Here is a 20,334-nt window from a genome sequence, read left to right on the forward strand (position 1 = left end):
TTGCTCAAGAAGCCCCATCTGAAGTTTGCCAGTAAACATCTAAATGAATAAGAGAAGGTTTAGGAGAAAACGTTATGGTCAGATGAAACCAAAATTGAGCTCTTTGGCACAAACTCAACCTGATGTTTGGAGGAAGAGAAATGTTGAGTATGATCCAAAGAACACTATCCACACAGTCCAGCACGGAGGTGGAAACATGCTTTGGGCTGTGTTTTTGCTAAGGGTACAGGGCGACTTTACCACACTGAGTGGTCAGAAAGGAGTGACTAAACACATTTTCTTATACAAGACAAGATTTCACCTTTCATGTTTTGTCCAACAAAAGTTGTATTTTCTCATGTTCGACTCACTGGAACTTCCTGACATCCCTGGAGTCCTGGGCTGAGGCTAGGTTTCCTCTGGTAAATCATGCTTGTCTCGAGGCCCCCTGTGAGATTCCTGCACCACAGCACCTCCTTTGAATATCCTGTCTGTAGAATCATAGCAAGGTGGGAAGAATTACAACCTGGAGAAAGTCCCATACCTGTATTAATTCATGTTCAGGAGGCATAAACAAACACATTATGCTGTTTAGGTTGCTCAGGTAAACCAGGAATTCAACATTTTAGACAAAACAAGAGAAAAGAACAAGCGATATAGCTTAATATATTATTTTCCTTTTGTTCTTTAATGCCTTTTAATCTGGGAGATGTCTTAGCTTTTCTATAACATTGAAAAATGACCTTTTTTATGTAAAGGCAAAGGCAACAGTGACTCAAATAACCCCTCATCGCAACCAAAGTATGCAGAAGAGCATCTCTGAAAACACACTGAACCTTGAAGCAGCAGAGGACCACACCCAGCACCACTCAAAGAACAAGAAACTGAAGCTACAGTTGACACAGACTCACCAAAATTGGACAAGATTGATTTTTTTTAAATGATTGAGTCAGAATTTGTCATAAACAGCATGGATCCATCCTGCATCATAACAACAGTTCAAGCCACTGTTGGTGGTGCTGTGATGGATATTTTTTTGGCACACTTTGGGCTCATTAGTACCAACCGACTGTACATAGTTTAAACACCACATCCTTCCCTTTATGACCACAGTGTAGCTACAGTCTCCTGGCTGTTTTGAGCACAATCTTGAACATGACAGTGGATTCACTGTACTCAAATGACCTCCACAGTCACCAGATCTCAATCCAATAGAGCACCTTTGGGATGTGGTGAAACGGGAGATTCATCCCGGATGTGCAGCCGACAACTGCGTGATGATGTCATGTCAATATGGACAAATCTCTGAGGAATGTTTACAGGAATTTAGCAGTCCTAAAGGCAAACTGGAGCACTACCTAATACAGTGGTTATTGAGCATAACATGTAGCTCATGTTCTTAGAACAAGTAACATGATTGGAATCATTGCTCTATTTGTAATGAAAGAAAACTGGAATCCACATCATCCGTTTGACTGAATATGGCAGTTAGAACTTCACGGTGGGGCTTACCGTTTTGTTCTCTTAAGCACACATAGTTAAACACACTACAGATATAAACTGAAGGTAGATGGCACCATTGCTGAGGTACAAATAATTCAGAGATCCTGAGAAAGCAAAGAAAAACAGAAAATACCAGACCAGAGTTCAAGATGTGTTGGTATTTATTAAATGTAAACATTTAGAACTGAATAAACCTACATCTGTGGTACCATACTTTGAGTTTAGTTTGAACATTCATGATACAATAAAATAAAAGCACTGAAAAAAAAAATAGTTATAAAAACAAATTTATTCCATTCAATGATGACTTTAGGAAAACTTTCAAAGCTTAATGCAAAACCTCAAAAACACATCAAGACTGAGACGATTAGACTCTTAAACTGTAACAACTTCAGTGTATAAAAGAAGTAGAAAACACAATCCATGAATATAAAATTATTTAATTATTTAGAGCATATTTGTCATAATATTAGTATTAAGTATAGAGTATATTTCACTTTCAAACTTTCTGTTTGATGGACTGTGTTGGCAGATTTTCAGCCACTTGTTGTGACAGCCCCAAAAAGGAGGCCTTTGTATCAGCTTGTAAAGTGGTTTATAAATTTACATTCATTTCCTCAGTAATTATAATGCCAGCTTGTGCCAGGTGGACATACACAACCATGTTAAACTGACCATAAGACTGGATTTAATTCTTCCTCTTCGAGCTTTAGGAGCTGATCTTTGAATATATGACATTGTCCAGACTTTGTGGTTCTGATCCTTTTCATCGGGTGTAAACCAGCAGGCTGCCTTAAGGCGCAGCTCAGCTGTACCGACTGCTGCGACTGTGGCTCCTGCGCCTAGAAGAACTGCGACTGGACGAGCCATACGACCTGCAGACAAAAGAAAACGTTTCACCTTTGAGGCACTGCAGAGGTGTTTACAATGCACAGACGTGTGGAGAACATTTAGTGGGGTGTTTTGGCTTCTTTTATCTTAAAGACACCAAAACACGTGAAAAAACAATGATTTTCAACAGGAAAGAAAGATTTGAGAGGGCGAAAAGGTTGAAGTGAGACCGGCCACATCGTTAGTGTCTGTCAGAGTTCACCTGGGAACTCAGTCTTACCGCGATCGGCGGTCTGAGCTCCTGTAGCTGTCACTTCGCCTGCGCCCTCGTCTCCTGCTCACACTCCGACTCCGACTGGAATAGCTGTCATAGGAGTCTGACCTGCATTAACATCCAGCCAGGTGACAACACAGATATTATTTTGGGAATAGCAACAGAATGACACCGAATTCAGTGATGACACGTAGAGCTTTAAGACCCATTTCTGACATGGTTACAAATACAGCTCAAAAGTAATTATCAGGGCTTCATAAGCTTAACTTTAACTATTTTTAAGCAGCAAAAAGTGGGTTACTTATCATTTTAAAAGGACATGCAGTCTAACAATAATCGATATGAGCAAACAAGAACAACATCACTGAGAATTTAAATATTTTAATAGTTGTAATCGGTGAAAAACAAGCTCAACAATGGTAAACAGATCACGGTATAAGGGAACACAATGCGTCAGGGAATCGGCTGTTAGAAAGAGCGGATTGGTGAGTTTCATGTGGTTTCTGATACGTAACAACAGCAGTGGCTCCAGATGTGATCGCAAAAGTACTGGACTAGTTTGACTATCGTATGGATGCCGTGTGTTAACATTGAGCACTTGTGGATATTTTCAATTTTGTGTGTAAAATTTTATATTAAGCCATTTACTTCAAGATTTTATGTCCATTACTATAAAATATAATATATTTTTTAATTCTGATGATTCTCTTTGACACACTGTATTTTAAAAGGTGACATTTAGTGCCAACAGCAGACTTTTCAGTATTAATTTTACTACCCTGTAAAATAGGGCTGTTCGATGTAACGATATATATCGGATGACGATATAAAAACGTCTTTCGTTACATTTTACGCTATCGTTTGTTTCGTGGTGTCGCAAAATAAACTGTTTACAGCAATATTTTTTCATCGTTTTGATGGTCACTGTAGTGGCTATATTAACTTCTTAAAGTTCTCTCTTTCTCTTATATTTAATATAACCACACGACGAACTGACAAGCGCCTGTTTTTATGCGTTGTCGTTAGCAACAACGATGGCGAAACCATCGCGTGTCCGAATTGTTTATTTTCCACATAAACCTTTCACAATAAAGCTCAAGATCCTGTTGAGACTTTTCAAAATAAACTGAATCACGTGAAAGAGTATGCAGAGTGTTTACGGATGAGAAGCAAAAAAGAGCCGCCAGGTGCTAAAAAATAAACCTTAGACTCAAACGTTAGAACAGGCTTTTCCCCGCAGCACGCTGTGTAATAAATACTCACAAAGAAACGGCGGCCGTTACAACTTATGTCTAAAAATGTGTAGTTTCACGCGTCAGTTAAAACACTCGACTCCAGGTACACGACGCCCAGCTGGAAACACTTTATGCAAGTCGAGCTGCCTGAGATTCACAGAATTTACAGAAGATTTTGTGATTTTTATCATTATTGGGACGATAGATGTCTTATATCGGGATATGAGCTTTTGGTCATATCGCACAGCCCTACTGTAAAACCTTTCAAGCTCTGTTTAAAGACCTTCAGCTCAAAGTTTTGTGTCCATCTTAAGACATATGGATCCTGTTTTTGGTCTAAAGTCTGATCATTACAACAATCCCGTCAATCTGACTGTACCGAGTTTTGTTTTTCCAGTTTCAAGCAATCATCTTCTCTGGTGCCACATTAAATGTTATTGAAAATACTGATGGATCTGCACATGCTTTTAGGTTTTGAAATATCTATACTATTTATCAAAAGTCTAAACGTTTCTTTGTCTGACCAACAGTCCTGCTGGTAAACCTGCTGCTTGATAAGACGAAGCAGAAAATATTCACAACCTCAGCGATATTTGGCCAAAATTATGAGGGCTGTAAAAAAAAAAAAAAAATCAACTGATCTCTTACAAACGTATACGCATCGTTTCTATGTGTGTTCTCAGTTACAATTATATTGCCATTTTTTAAGCTCAACATACTTCATTGCGTTTCTATGAACAATTCCACATTTCTAAATGTGACTTAAGTGTCCTTACACACCTGGATCTTCTCCGGCGAATATATGAGCGGCTTCTGGAATGACTTCTATTGTACGTCCGGCTGACGGGAACAACGGAAAACACCAAAAATCAGAGGTTTAACTTCAACATCATAGATTAGTAACTGTTAAAACATTGTGGGCACATTTATAAAGACATTTTTGAGTTTTCTTCTTAGGAATCAACACAGAAATCTAAAATGCCAACTACAGAATATTCCCTATCAGATCTTGCACTTGTCCCATGAGTGTTTCATAGTGTACCTGTGACTCCTGTAACTGCGGTACGTGGTGCTGCGAGAGCGAGATCGTCCTCTCCCACGTCTCCTCCAACTCCGGCTACGGCTCCTAAAACAGCAACGATGCTGTAACTTACATCTCACTCACATTCAGGGATGGAAATTGAAAAGAATTTAGCGATTCCATTATCAGCATCACTTATCCATTCGATTCTCTTATCAATTGTTATTGGGTTCTCACTGGCTCAGTTTTGAGAGTTAAACACTGCTGTTAAACAGCAGTAAAGAAATTACATTCATCTAAATGAAATGCATGCTGTGGGTCAAATGTTTGTGCGTGTTGAGATTTCCCCTCTTTGTTGTGATCAGTGTTAGAGTCGTTACTCAAAAAGTCATTGTTACACACAACACTTTTCTTAAAAGTCATGCAGCACGTTACTTAATTACTACTGGGACAAGTAATTTGTTATACTATGCTGTTTGCAAAGAACTGAAGTTGTGTTAGCAGCATAATGCGGTTGTTTCTGTCCTGGATGCAGTTTTCCACTTTACCATTGATCTCGTACATAACCACGCTCTAGACTAAGTTGGTATTTTCCTCTGTCACGTGAATTAAAGTCAGCTGATTGTAGCGTGAGTGCAAGATTGATCGATAAGCAGCCAGACTAATAGTCCCAAGGAATTGGACTACTGGGAATCGGTTTTCTACAAAAAAAACGGTCCTTGATTACCATTCCTACTCACATCAAACTATTTATTAAGATTCAAAGGTGGCGTCTGTAAATCATCGCAGTGCTTTATTCTCACTTACCTGGAGGAGGAGCTGGAGCTGCGGGATCTGCTCCTGGACCTGCTGTAGGAGTGGGACCACCCCCGGGAGCGTGACCGGTGACTGGAAACAGAGCGGGATTTTCTAGACAAGGACCTGGACGTCTTTGGAGACCGTGTTCCCTTTGCATTTCCCACAGAGGGGGATCTCTCTTCACTGGAGCTCTCCTGGTTTCTCGGCCTCTGGTTGAGCCGCGCGGTCTTACGGACCTCATCAAACAGAGATCCCGGTCGGACCCGGCTTTTGCTTTTTATCTCCATTCTCACTCCCTGCATGTTGCCGGTCTGGTTCTCTTGAGCCTGGACATTTTTCACAGTGACAGGGGGAGCATTCACAGTCTGTACAGCTGACGTTCCTTTCAGTGGCCTCCATTTTAAATTGATTACAGTGGCAGCAGGCTTGCCAGCGGTTCCTTTGTCTTGCGATCCGCCAGCTGTTGTTGTGGAACTAACGGCAAACTGTTCTTTGCTATGAGATAAAGCAGTGTCATTGTTTTCCACCTCAGAAGAGTTTGAGGTAGATTTTAGGGTTATTTTAGGAACGCTGTTGTGAGGATGACATGAGACTGAAGATTCAACAATTTCAGCATCATGCTCCGGAGTACAAATGTCCATGTCATCTAATGTCTCCAGCTCCTGGACACTTGGCCAGTGAGAATCGCTGGCGCTATTCCTGTTGGATGACTCTAAATGAGGTTCAGCGTGTTTTGCATTTTTGTTGCTACCTTCTTTTGTCCTCTGTTGCCCCCTTTCTTCTTCTTTAGTAGGATTACAGCTTGCAGTTTGGTCCTTTGCATTGAGGTTATTAACATCAGCACTTTTTTTAACAACTCTTCCAGGACTATGTCTTTCCCTTTTGGATTCGTCTTCTTCTTCCTCCTCTTCAAACTCTAAAGGTGGTTGCCAGTGAAAAGTCTCTTTCAGCTTCTGATGTTTTCGCTTAGTCTTCTTGGTCTTGTCCTTACTGTGGTGGGAACTGCCTTTATTCTCACTTCTCCTCTTATGTTTATGCTTACGTTTAGCTTTCTTCTTGCTCTTGTGCTTCTCTGGCTCTGCCGCTTTCTCTGGGCTTTCCTCTGACTGACCAGAAGCTGCCGGAGCATTCCCTCCATCAGATGTTTTTCTGGAAATCTCATAATCCGATTCTGAACTAGCTTCCCCTTCCTCTTTTTCAGAAATAGCTAATGTCCTGGCTGTTAAATTTTCAGAGTCACTTTCTGAATTCCATCCAGAGATAGAAGATAACTTCTTTTCCAGAGACTCGGCATACTGAGCCACCCTTATCTGCATTTTCAATGGGATAGCGCTGTTGCTCTGGCTCACCTTATCACTGTCACTGTCCCATTCCGACCTGTTATTAAAAGTCTCTGCTGGCACTGAACTGCAATGCTTCGTCTCCAGATCCTCTGAGCTTCCCTTGTCTTTTATTTGCTCCACAGAGCCAATGACACCAGGGCTGCGCTCACTGTCTGTCCTGTTCTCCGATCCTGAGTGACCATCTTGACTAAGGCTTACTGAAATTAACTTATCCAAATTCTTTACTCTGCTCAGAGAACTGTAGTACTCCTTCCACTCCTTGTCTAGTGACTCCTTCTTTGCGTTACTTGTTTTTGGGGACTTTTCAGACTCTGATCTGCTGTAGGACAATGACCTGCTCTTGTGCCGGTGAGCGGACCTGGACCTACTGTAACTCCGACTCCGTGAGCGACTATAAGAACGGCTGTAAGATCTACTCTTGGATGACCTGCTGCGTGAGCGCCGTGAAGGTTTTTGTGCTGTGTTGTCTTCAGAGTCACCTGGCAGAGACTTTGGCGTAGCTGAAGTCTGAGCTTTATCTGCTGCGCTATCGACTGCTTGCCCAGTGGAGGAAATGTTGCTGGGAGCTACTTTAGCTTTAATTTCCTGAATATGGATGTAGGAGGGTTTCCATGGTTTCTGACCCGGTTTCCAGCGAGAGGGAGGTGGACTGTCGCTCAGTGGGATCACAGGGACACTTTCAGGAGCCGGGACAGCTGGCAGTCTGGGGACAGGTGCGACTTTGCTCTCTTGAAGCTTCTCACTCACAGGGATCATGGTGTCTGGTTTGCTTGTTTTTTTCTTTCTCGGAGATCTGGAAAAACTCCTTTTTCTGGGTGGCGTCAAAGATCTGGATCTGTACCTTGATTTAGACCGGGAGTGAGAATGGGACCAAGACCTAGATCTAGAGAAAGATCGCCCTCTAGATCCAGACCGGCTTCTAGATCTTGAGTAAGACAGGGACCTTCCTTGAGATCTGGATCGACTGGATGTGTATGACTTAGAGTAGGATCGGGAATCTCCGTATGACCCCGAGGATCGGCGTCTCCTTCTGTTTGAAGAGTGGTGTTGACTCGAAGAAGAACGAGTTAGCGAACGAGATTTTCTGCACCCTTTCTCTGAAGACACAGACCTTTCTCCATCTGACTGGTTTTGATGTTTGCTCTTGGAACTCTTCTTCTTGTTATGTTTCCTCTTTTTGGCCTTTTTCTTGTGTTTAGATTTCTTCTTCGCCTTCTTCTGTTGGCAGCGCTGGCTGGACCTCTCTGAGCTGTGGTCTGAGGAGTGCTCTGCAGACTGGGACCACGCAGAGTCGCTTCTGTTGTCCCATCTGCTTGAGGAATGGTCATTCAATCTATTAAGCCAAAAAGACGCATGAAAGCAAATAGAAGGAAAACTAGTGTTTAAAGTTAGGAACGAAAACACTTGGTCATACTTGTCTCCTTTGCTCCACCGCTCGATGCTTGGGGGTTGATAAATTTTGGTTCTCTTCATTTCTTCTTTCCAGTGCGGTGGAGTTTCACTGCTTCCACGCTCCTCTACAGATGCAGAACGTGATTTAGACCTCGTAGGAGTGTGATACCGCTGCGAAAGACAAAAAAGTAAAAACTGTGCATTTGCAAACAATTCATTAAAACTAATTCTGCATAAGAGTTAGACTAGATAAACAGGTTTTACAAAATTCACTCCTGTGACTCAAAAAGAAATCCAAAAATTTGAATATTTGCATATACATTATGTTAGCAATCTCTGATCTTAGTTGAGGTGAGCTTACTATCGTTCCTCTGCCTCTGATCTTCCGTCCAGACTTGGACACAGCTGGTTTCGGGTCAGCTGGAAGAGTTGCTTCTTCTTTTTCAACTCTGAAAATTAATTTGAAATTGAAATCAAATTGCAGCACTTGCTGTGTTTACTTAGATTAGTGTTTTGGTTGCTCATTAAAGAAAAAAAAAAAGTATATACATGAAGCACAACTTTGAACTGACATTTCTGCTTTATCTTCCTGAGATGGCATGTCCCGTCGCAGCAGGAAGCGGTTTTCTGGCACAGGTGGTATTTCCTCTGGCCGAACAACGGGCTTCTCTCTCTTCCCACCCAGCTCCTTCTCTTCTTCCACCTCGTTCTCTCCCTCTCGTAGCTCTCTTCCCACAGGGCTGTGACAGCAGTTATATTTTTATTAAGAAAACAACAAAAAGCTCCTACAGATGTCAGCACTGAAGTCTATACAGTCAATTGGTGAAAACTGACAACACACAAGATATGTGTAAGTATTTATTAAAAAAACGTTATAATGTGATCATGAACAAGAACTTACATAATAAAATAAATAAAAATCACCTTTGCTTGGAAGGCAGATTATCTGCATCTTTGTCCTTCCTTGACAGTCTCCTTTTCTTTTTAGGCCGTTTACTTTTCGAATGTCTCTTTTGCTTGTAACGCCTGTGCTTTTCATCAAGTTCACTTTCAGACTCCACTGAGGAGAACTGGGAGAACGAGTCATGGGAGCTCAGGGACGAGTCAGCAGAATGGGAAGTTCTTTTCCGCTTGCCTTCTAGCACTGCAGGAAGAAATACAACAGAACGTGTGGAAATAAATTAAAATGTGCTAATTCTGAAGAATACTTGACTCGTATAGTTAGTAAAAGAAGAGGGAAAGCTCAGACGCCAGGAGTCATTTTCATGATGGTACAAGTACAAGAAAAGCTTTGTCTGTTCTTTCCTGGTATGTTCAAGGCAATGAAAGCAGCCCTGGCAGAGTCAGGTGGGCTGAAGCCAACTGAACTCCACAGAGATCACCTCGCTGATCCTCATTAAACAGAAGATCCAGTTACACGCCCCGTGTTAATGCCAGTGGCGGGGGGAGACGCTGGCATCCAAACGCCAACAAAATGAACATGAGCATAAAATACGAGCCAGTTATAATCACAGGCAACACACGTTATCCCTCACTGGAAACAAAAACAAATGAGCATAAAATGTGTAACTTTCACTACAGATATTCTATTAAAGCTTTTGTATTATAACAAAACTTACAGTCACACTACACTGGCTGAGTGGCAACACATCTAATCTAAACAAACCCAAAGATTTCATACAGTGGGTCTAAGGGTATTGTCTAATAGTATCTTCTCAAAGATCAAAGAAAAAATTTGGATACAATTCTCCAAAAACTACAGTACCCAGGATGCATGGGACCTTTTCATCAGATTTACTTATCAAAAATAAATGAATAAATACAACAAAGCTAATCCTTCCAATTAAGAAGGTTACTGAACGTACCATCGTTTGCAGACTTGGTGATCAGCTGACCACAGTCGATCACTCTCACATCAGCGTACGGTCTGCTGGCAGAATCAGTCTTCAGCCCCTCAATCTTCTTTATCACTTCAAATCCGGAGATGACCAGACCAAAGACGACGTGGACTCTGCATAGACGCAAGACAGACTTGAAACTAAAAGCAACATTAAATGTACTATTATGTTAGTTTTAAGCCCTGGAGAGCATTTAGGTTTTGCCTCAATCAACTTCCTATGACAGAATATCCTACATTAGCACAGTACATTGAGCTAAAGTTTGAAAACTACCAAAAGGGTTCTAATCTATTAAAATCCCACTCACACAGGCCTGCGTAACAGCTAGCAACTGCGAGTGGTTGCTGGAGGTTGCTTCCTGATGCTCGGTAAAATTGTCCGTTTACGTTGTTTGCACAGCGTCTTCCATGCAAACTACGAGTGACCGAGGCAATCTGCTAAAGACCAAAGGAACCACCAGGAGGGTTTTTGGTGAACCCATCTATTTGCAACCCATTTCACTTAGTGACAGCCAGCAAATATTCAGCAACCGGTCAAGGAATACACATCTTTCCTAAGCAACAGGTGCTTGCTGAGTGATTGCCAGCCTGTGTGACTAACGCCAAACATGCTATAATCAGTTTAGTAACATAGAAACCTAACAATAGTTGTTGGGATGTTGGGATTTTTTCCCCCCAAAAAGTTTCATATCAATACACTGAAAGTGTCATTTTCATATTTCTATATAGAATTACAATGTGAAATAATAATATCAGATGTACCTACCCATCAAGATGAGGCGCCATCTTAGTTGTGCTGATTATGGATAATCCAGCAGTAAGTAAGGTGGGGAGTCAACCAAAGGTGGAAGCCGGGCCATGAAAGTGGGAAAAAAGAGAAAAGAATGACAATAAACAAATACCTCGATCAAAGCGGGGATGCTACTGTACCACAGGGAAAATCTCAAAAGGAATTGTGCAACAAACCTTTCTTTAATGACACCTGATTGCAACTCAATTAGGAAAACACTCAACAGCAGAGTGTGGTAAATTACATTATCATTTTTCCTGTTATAAAAATCAATTTGCACAAAGACTACATATCTACATTTCCTCCTTCGAGAATTTGTAATCATGGAGGAAAATGTCAATCGTATGTTCAGAACCTGCTTTTGTGACAACGGAAGCCAAAATAACATTTTGAGTCACCTCAAGCCATTTGTGAAATATTTAAGCAAGTCCAACAATTGCAAAGACAAACTACTCAATGATAAATACAGTCAGGAGAGAGAGAAACACAGCCTTTGAGACACATTACCTTGGAAGAGCAGGATGCTAGAGTTTCTGTAAATTTTACACAAAAACGGCAAGAGAAAAAATGTAACAATTGTAGGTGAAAAAGAATGAATCCAATGTTTCTCTGCACTTTGAAACTAACTGCACACAGAAGAAGGGACTGCTGATGGTCACACTTAATGACAAATTCTACTCTAAAATCTCAAAATAGGAAAAAAAAAAGGGATAGAAAGCAAAAACTATTAAGAAACTTTCTTAAGAATGACAGTAAAATAGTGGTGGTTGGGGGGTAAGTTTTTAAAAGCAATGTTTTAATTTAAAAGTTACTCACATAAAAAACTGTGAGCCGTTGGTGTCCTTCCCACGATTGGCCATCGACAGCAGGAAGGCTCTGTCGTGTTTGAGAGTGAAGTTCTCATCTGTCGGGGGCAGATGCAGAGGATTCAAGTGTTAACAAAAATAATCATTTAAAAAAACAAAACAAAAGGTTTATTAATTCATTAAAGCTTTTCGCTGTCTCACCAACCTATCCTTCCATAAAGTCAGCTCTAACAAAAGGTTTCTGTCGGGCCAAATATTACTGCAGTCTGTTTATAAAGTACCAAACCAGTAATGACTTTCAACAACTTGCACTTTTCAGATGAAAAGGTACCACACTGGTTTCTGTTCACATCATAGCTACAAGCAGATCTGCTTGCTGATGTGTGCAATATATTACGTGCATTTCTCAAAGTCAACCTTACATCACAGTCTTCAAGTCAGAGCTGCATTCTGATATATTCGAGGGTTAATCCGCTGTAGGAGCTCCAGAAAACACACTCAGTCGAATTTATAAAAGGAACCATTATCTTTTGCTTGCACAGCTACCAGGAATGAACTTTGCAAGTTGTGTTTAGAAGTCTGGTTTACATATTGCTCTGGAGTTCACCCTTGGGTTTAGCAGGGTGACATAAGCTTTGTTTCTAAAAGCTTTAAAAAGTTAGAGAAAAATGTCCAAACCACTGATTTAGGAGATTCTCAACGAGGGTCTGGTCCATCTCAAAAGTAAGCACCATCACTGACAGTGCTTACTTTGAGGGCCCTGCTTAGAAAAAGCAGTTACGGCTGTAACAGTAACATAAGGTGGTGCGACGCTGTTGGATCACTTCAAGTTTCAAGGGGTTTTTCAAAGCTGGAGATTAATGAGTGCTTTGCAAAAACAAAATAGTCCCCGTAATGTACAGTTTTAACAAAGAGATGATATACAATATAAAAGTTAAAAGTGGAATATCTTCTTACTAATGAGCAAAACCACCCGTCTGGTTCTGGCTCCATGTCCTGCTAGTTCCACCTATTTAACATAAAAACCCTAATCTGAGCGGGGGGGGGGGCCTTTCAGTACAATTGTGAATCTGTGACGCTGCGAGCATTTGCACTGCTTTCACTGACTGAGGAAGGTGGTGGGGACGATGTTGGCATGGTGTTACGGAGCTGTGTACATCTCTTACCTTTTCATTTTGCAAAAGACCACTCTATAAATAAGAGAATATGTTGAAAATTTTAGGCAGGAAGATTGTAGCTTTCAGTAAAGAGAATGCCTACTCTCCATCTTGATTTGATAAAGCCTACTGCTGTTACTACATAGAAGAACTACACAATGGAAAAGTGAAGGTCAGCGCAGTCAAACATAGAACAATTCGCACACAAAACCCATTAACCATCTATGCAACTTTATATGCATGCTTTGTTTTTTTAGTATAGATATGCATCACTATTATTAGATTATTAGATAACTTGATATTCCAAATACCTTCAAAGTAGCCTCCATATATGGATTCCCCTCCTCTTCCATTTCCTGCAAAGATTAATAAAGTCAAATAAATTCACAGCAGCTTCTTTATATTGCAGCAGTGTAATTGTGTGTAGCCGCTGAAAAAGATGCTGCCTCATCAGCAAAGGCAGCAGTGATTCATGTTTATTGGGCTCATTTTTGAAGTGGCTGCCATGTTCAGGAAACTGTAGTCTCCTGGATTCCTGCCATGAACACCCACAACAAAGCCGCAGAGCATGTTTACGGTATGTTGGCACTTTGATGAGATTAACAGCTTTGATCAGTTTTTACCCATTTTAATTTGGCCTCTAATTAATGTTATTATTGAAAAACATTTCCCACCTGGAGAGCATTTAATCCATCTTTAAAACAACCCAAATGAGAGGTTTTTTCGCCCCGCTCACATAAGCTGTGTTACGCTCTGTTGGCTTTCATTAGATTTTGGACTGAAACGAACAAACTAGCAAATTAGAAAAAGGTGGAGCACTGTGAACACGTTCTTAGGTAAACGGGGGATTATAACATTACCTTCAGTAAAGTCGCCTCCCTGAATCATAAAGTTTTTTACAACTCTGTGAAACGTGGAGCCTTTGTAGCACAGCTTTTTCCTTGTGACTTTCCCAGTTCCTCTTTCACCTGCAATGACATTCATGTTAACTGAGCTCTCGCCAAAAAACAAAAACACTCAACCTGCTAATACACAAAGTGCTTCTGTGTTTACTAGATGGTTTTAAGAAACAAAGGCTTTTAATATTGCCACAAAGGAATGAAAACCACATTTGGGTGGTGGCTTTCAGTAAGCTATATGCCTTTAGTCTGGCATCCTGCTGGTACTCCCTTGGAGGACTGCCAAATTCATTAATAAATCTTCCACTGGACCAATACTAACCGGGGACACAATACTGGCCCAAAGCTATTACCCTCCAGAGTCCCCTTACTCCTGGGGTGAAATGACGTGAAGGCAGGATTTAATTAGATGTGGTGATGTGTTGAAGGTGGCTTTCAGCAGAAAGAGGCTGTGTGTCCTATTGAAAAGCTAAGCTAAGGGTTTAGTATTTTACTTCTTTGGCTTCGGCACTGTTCCAGGGGTTTGGTTTCCTTTGGAGTGAGCTGATCCAATTCTAAAAGGACACATTAGAAACTTTGAGAAAGTCAGCAAACTGCACCAGCTGAATGCGGGTGTGTATTACTGCTTCACTGGTGTGCTGTCTGTGCATGTGTTGGTTCAGGAACAGACTAACGAGCTTTTTCCCATGTCTGCCTTTGCTGCCATCGCATTCCCGTTGGCCAGGTAGGGTGAAAAATGAGACTGGGGGATTGCTCGGCTATGTGTCTGCAGATTTATGACTTTCTCTAGGCAAACCACTGCCTCTACAGTACACTACACTGCTCTGTGGGATGAAATATCTAGAAAACAGAGCAGCCACAACATAAGTCATAAAATGGTATATGTTTTTTATTACGTTATTGTCATTTTATTTCACTTATTTAATAACGTTCTCTTTGCTATTGTATTGCAGTGCTGGGATAAACCTTGTTAAGTTGCACTTCTGTAAGGCCAAACAGATGAGGTTGACAACATCTGTGATGCAGCACATCACAGGACGTTATCTCTCAAAATTATGTCAGAAATTTTTATTTTATTGAACAGTTTCTGACGCTTAAACTTCAGCAAACTTCTCGACTATGAGAGAAAACCTCTTCTCTAAAGCTGTGACTCGATCAGTCAGCGAGTGAAATTTGCCCCTTTAACACTTTATTTATGGTCATTTGTACAAGCAGACGAGCCTTTGGAAAGAGGTTTAAACCACTGCAAATATGTTTCTGTAAATTCCTTCAAAGTTCAACAGGAAGTTAAGCACCCCCCAAAAAATCCATCACAGATGAAAAGATACAGCGTGAAAACTACGGACTGGTGTGGTGCAGTAAATGAATTTTGTTGTTTTTAACTTTGTTTTCCCCTCACTTCAGCTTTTAGTTAGTCGCTTTGCACGCTGATGTTATCACTGTCACAGAACCACTTCTGTTTACGCTCACTGTTAAAGCGCAGGTAGCGTGTGCAGTATTCTCCTGAAGGTTAGGTGTCGCCACGTCATTGCTGATAAAGGAAAGAAGTCAAAACTGGAAGCAAAGACATTGCCGTGTGTGTTTATTCAAGAAAGTCTAATCTTTTCAAACTGCTGTAGCTTCCCTCCATGTGTAGTGTGTCAATCTATGAGCTTGTGTATGGATATATCATTAAAACTGCAAATCATACACTTCATACGTGTCTTCAACTCAGTGCTGCAGAAACTAAACTAAATGAAACTAAAACACTGTGCAATCTGCCATGAATGGCAATGGCAATAGTGCCATCACTCTTCTCTGCAGCTTCGGAGTACTCCAGAGATTTTTGACACTGCCCCTATCTGACAACGGACAATCTGTGCAGGTAGATCAATGGACTACCAACGAGTGCTGACGCACTACTACCGCTGGACAATAATTCCCACATCAGCGATCCTGCCGACTCTTCAGTCTTTAGCCTGTGGTGATAATGCTGTGCAGACTTTGATCAATAAACAGCCTTTTGTCAACAAAGTGGATTATTTATCTGGTGGATTATTTATTTGGCGATTTAAAAACCTGCTACAATTCACTATTTACCTGCATCGTTATGAAACCACTGGGGACAATTTGACATTTGATAAAAATGAATTTAAACAAATACACAGAAAAGAAAGCTACAAAAATGAAATCTGTTTTTCCATGTTAATCAAGTAGTTTTGAAATTTTAGAGTTAAAGTAGTGAAAATCTTTCACTTTAGTCTGGTTTTTGCCATGTTGAATCACATTTTTAAGCAGAATTATTCAAATATGCGATTAACGAAATGCTGTAAGGTCATGACATTTGACTGGAAGATATCTCTGAATGAGGATTACTCACCAGTGCACAAACAGAGGAAGTTTTTGCTGGTCTTGGGACAAATATCCGAAAAAAGCTGAAAGACTATACGCCCAACTACAAGACACACAAGGGGGAAAGAAGAGTCACTAAAAGTATCATCTTTAAACAAAGTCAAAATAAATCACATATAAACAACAACATGTAAACAACTGAAAACAATCTTTAATAGTTCACAGCTACATTTTCTATTACAAGCTACAAGTTTCTATTACAGAAACCTCTCTGTAGCTAATGGCAAGTCTGATACTACAGTGGGGCAAAAAAGTATTTAGTCAGCCACCGATTGTGCAAGTTCCCCCACCTAAAATGATGACAGAGGTCAGTAATTTGCACCAGAGGTACACTTCAACTGTGAGAGACAGAATGTGAAAAAAAAAATCCATGAATCCACATGGTAGGATTTGTAAAGAATTTATTCGTAAATCAGGTGGAAAATAAGTATTTGGTCAATAACAAAAATACAACTCAATACTTTGTAACATAACCTTTGTTGGCAATAACAGAGGTCAAACGTTTACTATAGGTCTTTACCAGGTTTGCACACACAGTAGCTGGTATTTTGGCCCATTCCTCCATGCAGATCTTCTCGAGAGCAGTGATGTTTTGGGGCTGTCGCCGAGCAACACGGACTTTCAAATGCTTCTTACGGAGCCACTCCTTTGTTGCCCGGGCGGTGTGTTTTGGATCATTGTCATGTTGGAAGACCCAGCCTCGTTTCATCTTCAAAGTTCTCACTGATGGAAGGAGGTTTTGGCTCAAAATCTCACGATACATGGCCCCATTCATTCTGTCCTTAACACGGATCAGTCGTCCTGTCCCCTTGGCAGAAAAACAGCCCCATAGCATGATGTTTCCACCCCCATGCTTCACAGTAGGTATGGTGTTCTTGGGATGCAACTCAGTATTCTTCTTCCTCCAAACACGACGAGTTGAGTTTATACCAAAAAGTTCTACTTTGGTTTCATCTGACCACATGACATTCTCCCAATCCTCTGCTGTATCATCCATGTGCTCTCTGGCAAACTTCAGACGGGCCTGGACATGCACTGGCTTCAGCAGCGGAACACGTCTGGCACTGCGGGATTTGATTCCCTGCCGTTGTAGTGTGTTACTGATGGTGACCTTTGTTACTTTGGTCCCAGCTCTCTGCAGGTCATTCACCAGGTCCCCCCGTGTGGTTCTGGGATCTTTGCTCACCGTTCTCATGATCATTTTGACCCCACGGGATGAGATCTTGCGTGGAGCCCCAGATGGAGGGAGATTATCAGTGGTCTTGTATGTCTTCCATTTTCTGATGATTGCTCCCACAGTTGATTTTTTCACACCAAGCTGCTTGCCTATTGTAGATTCACTCTTCCCAGTCTGGTGCAGGTCTACAATACTTTTCCTGGTGTCCTTCGAAAGCTCTTTGGTCTTGGCCATGGCGGAGTTTGGAGTCTGACTGTTTGAGGCTGTGGACAGGTGTCTTTTATACAGATGATGAGTTCAAACAGGTGCCATTCATACAGGTAACGAGTGGGGGACAGAAAAGCTTCTTACAGAAGACGTTACAGGTCTGTGAGAGCCAGAGATTTTCCTTGTTTGAGGTGACCAAATACTTATTTTCCACCCTGATTTACGAATAAATTCTTTACAAATCCTACCATGTGGATTCATGGATTTTTTTTTCACATTCTGTCTCTCACAGTTGAAGTGTACCTCTGGTGCAAATTACTGACCTCTGTCATCATTTTAAGTGGGGGAACTTGCACAATCGGTGGCTGACTAAATACTTTTTTGCCCCACTGTATGTGAGGGACAGCTGTGGAAGAAGAGCATCAGCTACATCTTCCAGGATAAAGTCACTAAAACAGTCTGGTCAATATTTCCATTCTCAGCAGCTATCAGGGGTTATATAGAAATATAACCTCTCAGCACAGATACAGCTGATGCTAAACCAGTCTATCAAGTTTATTCATCACTGAGTGAGCCACTTTCATTTTGTAAATGAATATCAATGAAAAGCTTGAACACCAAAAACAAAATCTATACATAACATTAATTTAAAAATCCTTTTTTTACATATCAGTTCAACGTATGGAAGTTAAGGTAAGCTCTAACTAACTATTCCCTCCACCTGTAAACTGATAAGGATTTCCCTTACTTGGCTCCCGGTTGAGCTCCACATCAAAGTAACACTGAGGGCGGTCTTTCACCCCCATTGCGATCAAAGTCCAGATGACCTAAAATGCAAAAACAAAAGAAGCTAAGCATAAAAAAAAACAAAAAAAACAATGCTTCCCCCCCCCCTTTTTTTATACGTATGTTTAAGCCAACAGAGACACAGCACATTGGAAAGAGGCTGTATACAACGGAGAGACTAAATGACAGCAAAGGAGGAAGAAACAGAAAGGGGAGGAGAGAGCAATGGTAGGGGAGAGACAGAGAGAAAAGTCTGTGGGGACATACAGAGGCTATGCAAATCCGAGCAGAGCGCACCACAGACTCCTTACTGTATATTTATTGCTCTGTGACAAACACTGAAATGTCACCACTCTGGCTGAGCCTGCTTTGTAACATTAACAATAACCTGGAAGTGTATCTACAGCTTTTAGTTTGAGCATGTTTGATTTATATATGGACAAGCACCCAGCAGACAATTAAAGCGAGCACCATCAATAGATCCCAATGTTTACCTTCATCATGTGACAATATATATATATATACATTAAAAAGAAATCTCCTCAAAACCATGCACCAACTTGTTGAAGAGCTTTACTGCTGAGCCATGAGTTGGAAAACCACAATGTTTTTAGTCTGAGCAATGCAGTTTTAATCACAGCTACAGTACAAGGAAATGTTTGGTCTATCTGGAATTTGTGTGGGTGAGCAGACTGAACTGCCAAAGAGCTTTACGAGTAATGAAAGTGCAACACAGTACGGAAGAGGGGGAAAAAAAGAAAAAGAAATCACAACAACTTCTCAGCAATGTGCATTCATCAAATTCTCTTCTTTTCATGTCCATGGTATGTGCTCAATATTTCTTTTCTTTTTTTTAACTGTGCAGAGATGTGAGTGAACATGAGCTGCAGTGTTTTGTGTTATTAGCTATAGTTTAACTTTAGCTTTCCCCCAGAACACAAGAAGAGAAGTGAGCTTGGTGTTAAGTTGGAGTGTTTTCTGGCATTACTGCACAGGAGGAAGTATATCAAGGTGTCAAGATGATAATACTGAATCTATACATAGCCGCCTAAGAGGCCTGTCTTTTCAGATAAGCAGAGCTGCATTGCATTTACAGCAGAACTCGTGTCATATTACTAGCCTTGACTATGTTTGGTTAACGAGGAATGGCATCTGCATGAACAGTTAGATCGTGGCTGCTACGAATAGAAAACAATAACCAACTTCTGGAGAAGTCCCTCCTCCACTGAGCTCTTTAGATATTTACCTTGCATGTCATGCAGACTACAGTAACCACTAAAGCGGACTCTCCCCCCCCAAAAAAAACAAAACAAAACAAAACAAAAAACACAAAACCTTAAAACAATGCTGTAAACCCAGAAACCGAGAATGTCCTTTTGCATTTCTTGTACAACGTTAGCAGCCAGCACGGCACACCTTGTAGCTCGGGTTTATCTGAAAACGACCTAAGGTTACTGAGGGTTTAAGCCATGCTGCGAGTATTAAAACGGTGTGAAATCTCCCCAGGCTACAACGAGAACACTGTTCACACAAATGTTAGGCGCTTTTCCAAAGCGGCGGAGCTAACAGCTAGGAGCTGGCTAAAGTTAGCTAAGCAGCTTACGTAAAAAAAAAATCACTCGTTTGCAGAGACTGTTAGCATTTATTTCAACGCTGAAAATCCTACCAATGGTTATTAAAAGCTTTGATTTATGTAACTTACCTCTGTACAGTAGCTAGCCAAGAATCAGCTAGTCACTGACGGTCGCCACTTAGCATTTGAGTTCCCTTTTTTGAGTGACGAGTGCTGGTTAGAAAGCCGACTGGTGGGTGGGCAGTTTAGTAGTTTTGTCCCTTTCGGCTTGCCGT

The 20,334-nt window shown here is 41.0% G+C and overlaps 1 protein-coding gene across 7 annotated transcripts; it reads right to left on the minus strand.

Annotated features, from left to right (window-relative positions):
* Positions 1-1,625: 1,625 nt before the first annotated feature.
* Positions 1,626-20,333, minus strand: nktr (natural killer cell triggering receptor). 7 transcript variants are annotated; one of them, XM_005912284.3, is made up of 17 exons: positions 20,189-20,333; positions 18,449-18,527; positions 16,285-16,359; positions 13,887-13,994; positions 13,338-13,382; positions 11,880-11,967; positions 11,040-11,069; positions 10,242-10,387; positions 9,301-9,520; positions 8,949-9,116; positions 8,738-8,825; positions 8,399-8,547; positions 5,651-8,293; positions 4,865-4,948; positions 4,603-4,662; positions 2,594-2,695; positions 1,626-2,357 (listed from the first exon to the last, which is right to left on the minus strand). In XM_005912284.3, the coding sequence occupies exons 2-17, from the start codon at positions 18,504-18,506 to the stop codon at positions 2,288-2,290; spliced, it is 4,134 nt and encodes a 1,377-aa protein (XP_005912346.1). In that variant the 5' UTR covers positions 18,507-18,527; positions 20,189-20,333; the 3' UTR covers positions 1,626-2,287. The 7 variants fall into 7 exon arrangements, with proteins under 7 accessions (XP_005912346.1, XP_005912345.1, XP_005912347.1 ...); XM_005912283.3 differs by having other exon boundaries at positions 5,651-8,317; XM_005912285.2 differs by lacking the exons at positions 16,285-16,359; positions 18,449-18,527; positions 20,189-20,333 and adding an exon at positions 13,036-13,059 and having other exon boundaries at positions 5,651-8,317; positions 13,887-13,942.
* Between the last annotated feature and the right edge of the window lies 1 nt (position 20,334).

The sequence above is a fragment of the Haplochromis burtoni genome, unplaced genomic scaffold, assembly GCF_018398535.1.
Source record: "Haplochromis burtoni strain Fernald_Lab_line unplaced genomic scaffold, NCSU_Asbu1 Contig_1, whole genome shotgun sequence".
NCBI classification, from domain to species: Eukaryota; Metazoa; Chordata; class Actinopteri; order Cichliformes; family Cichlidae; genus Haplochromis; species Haplochromis burtoni.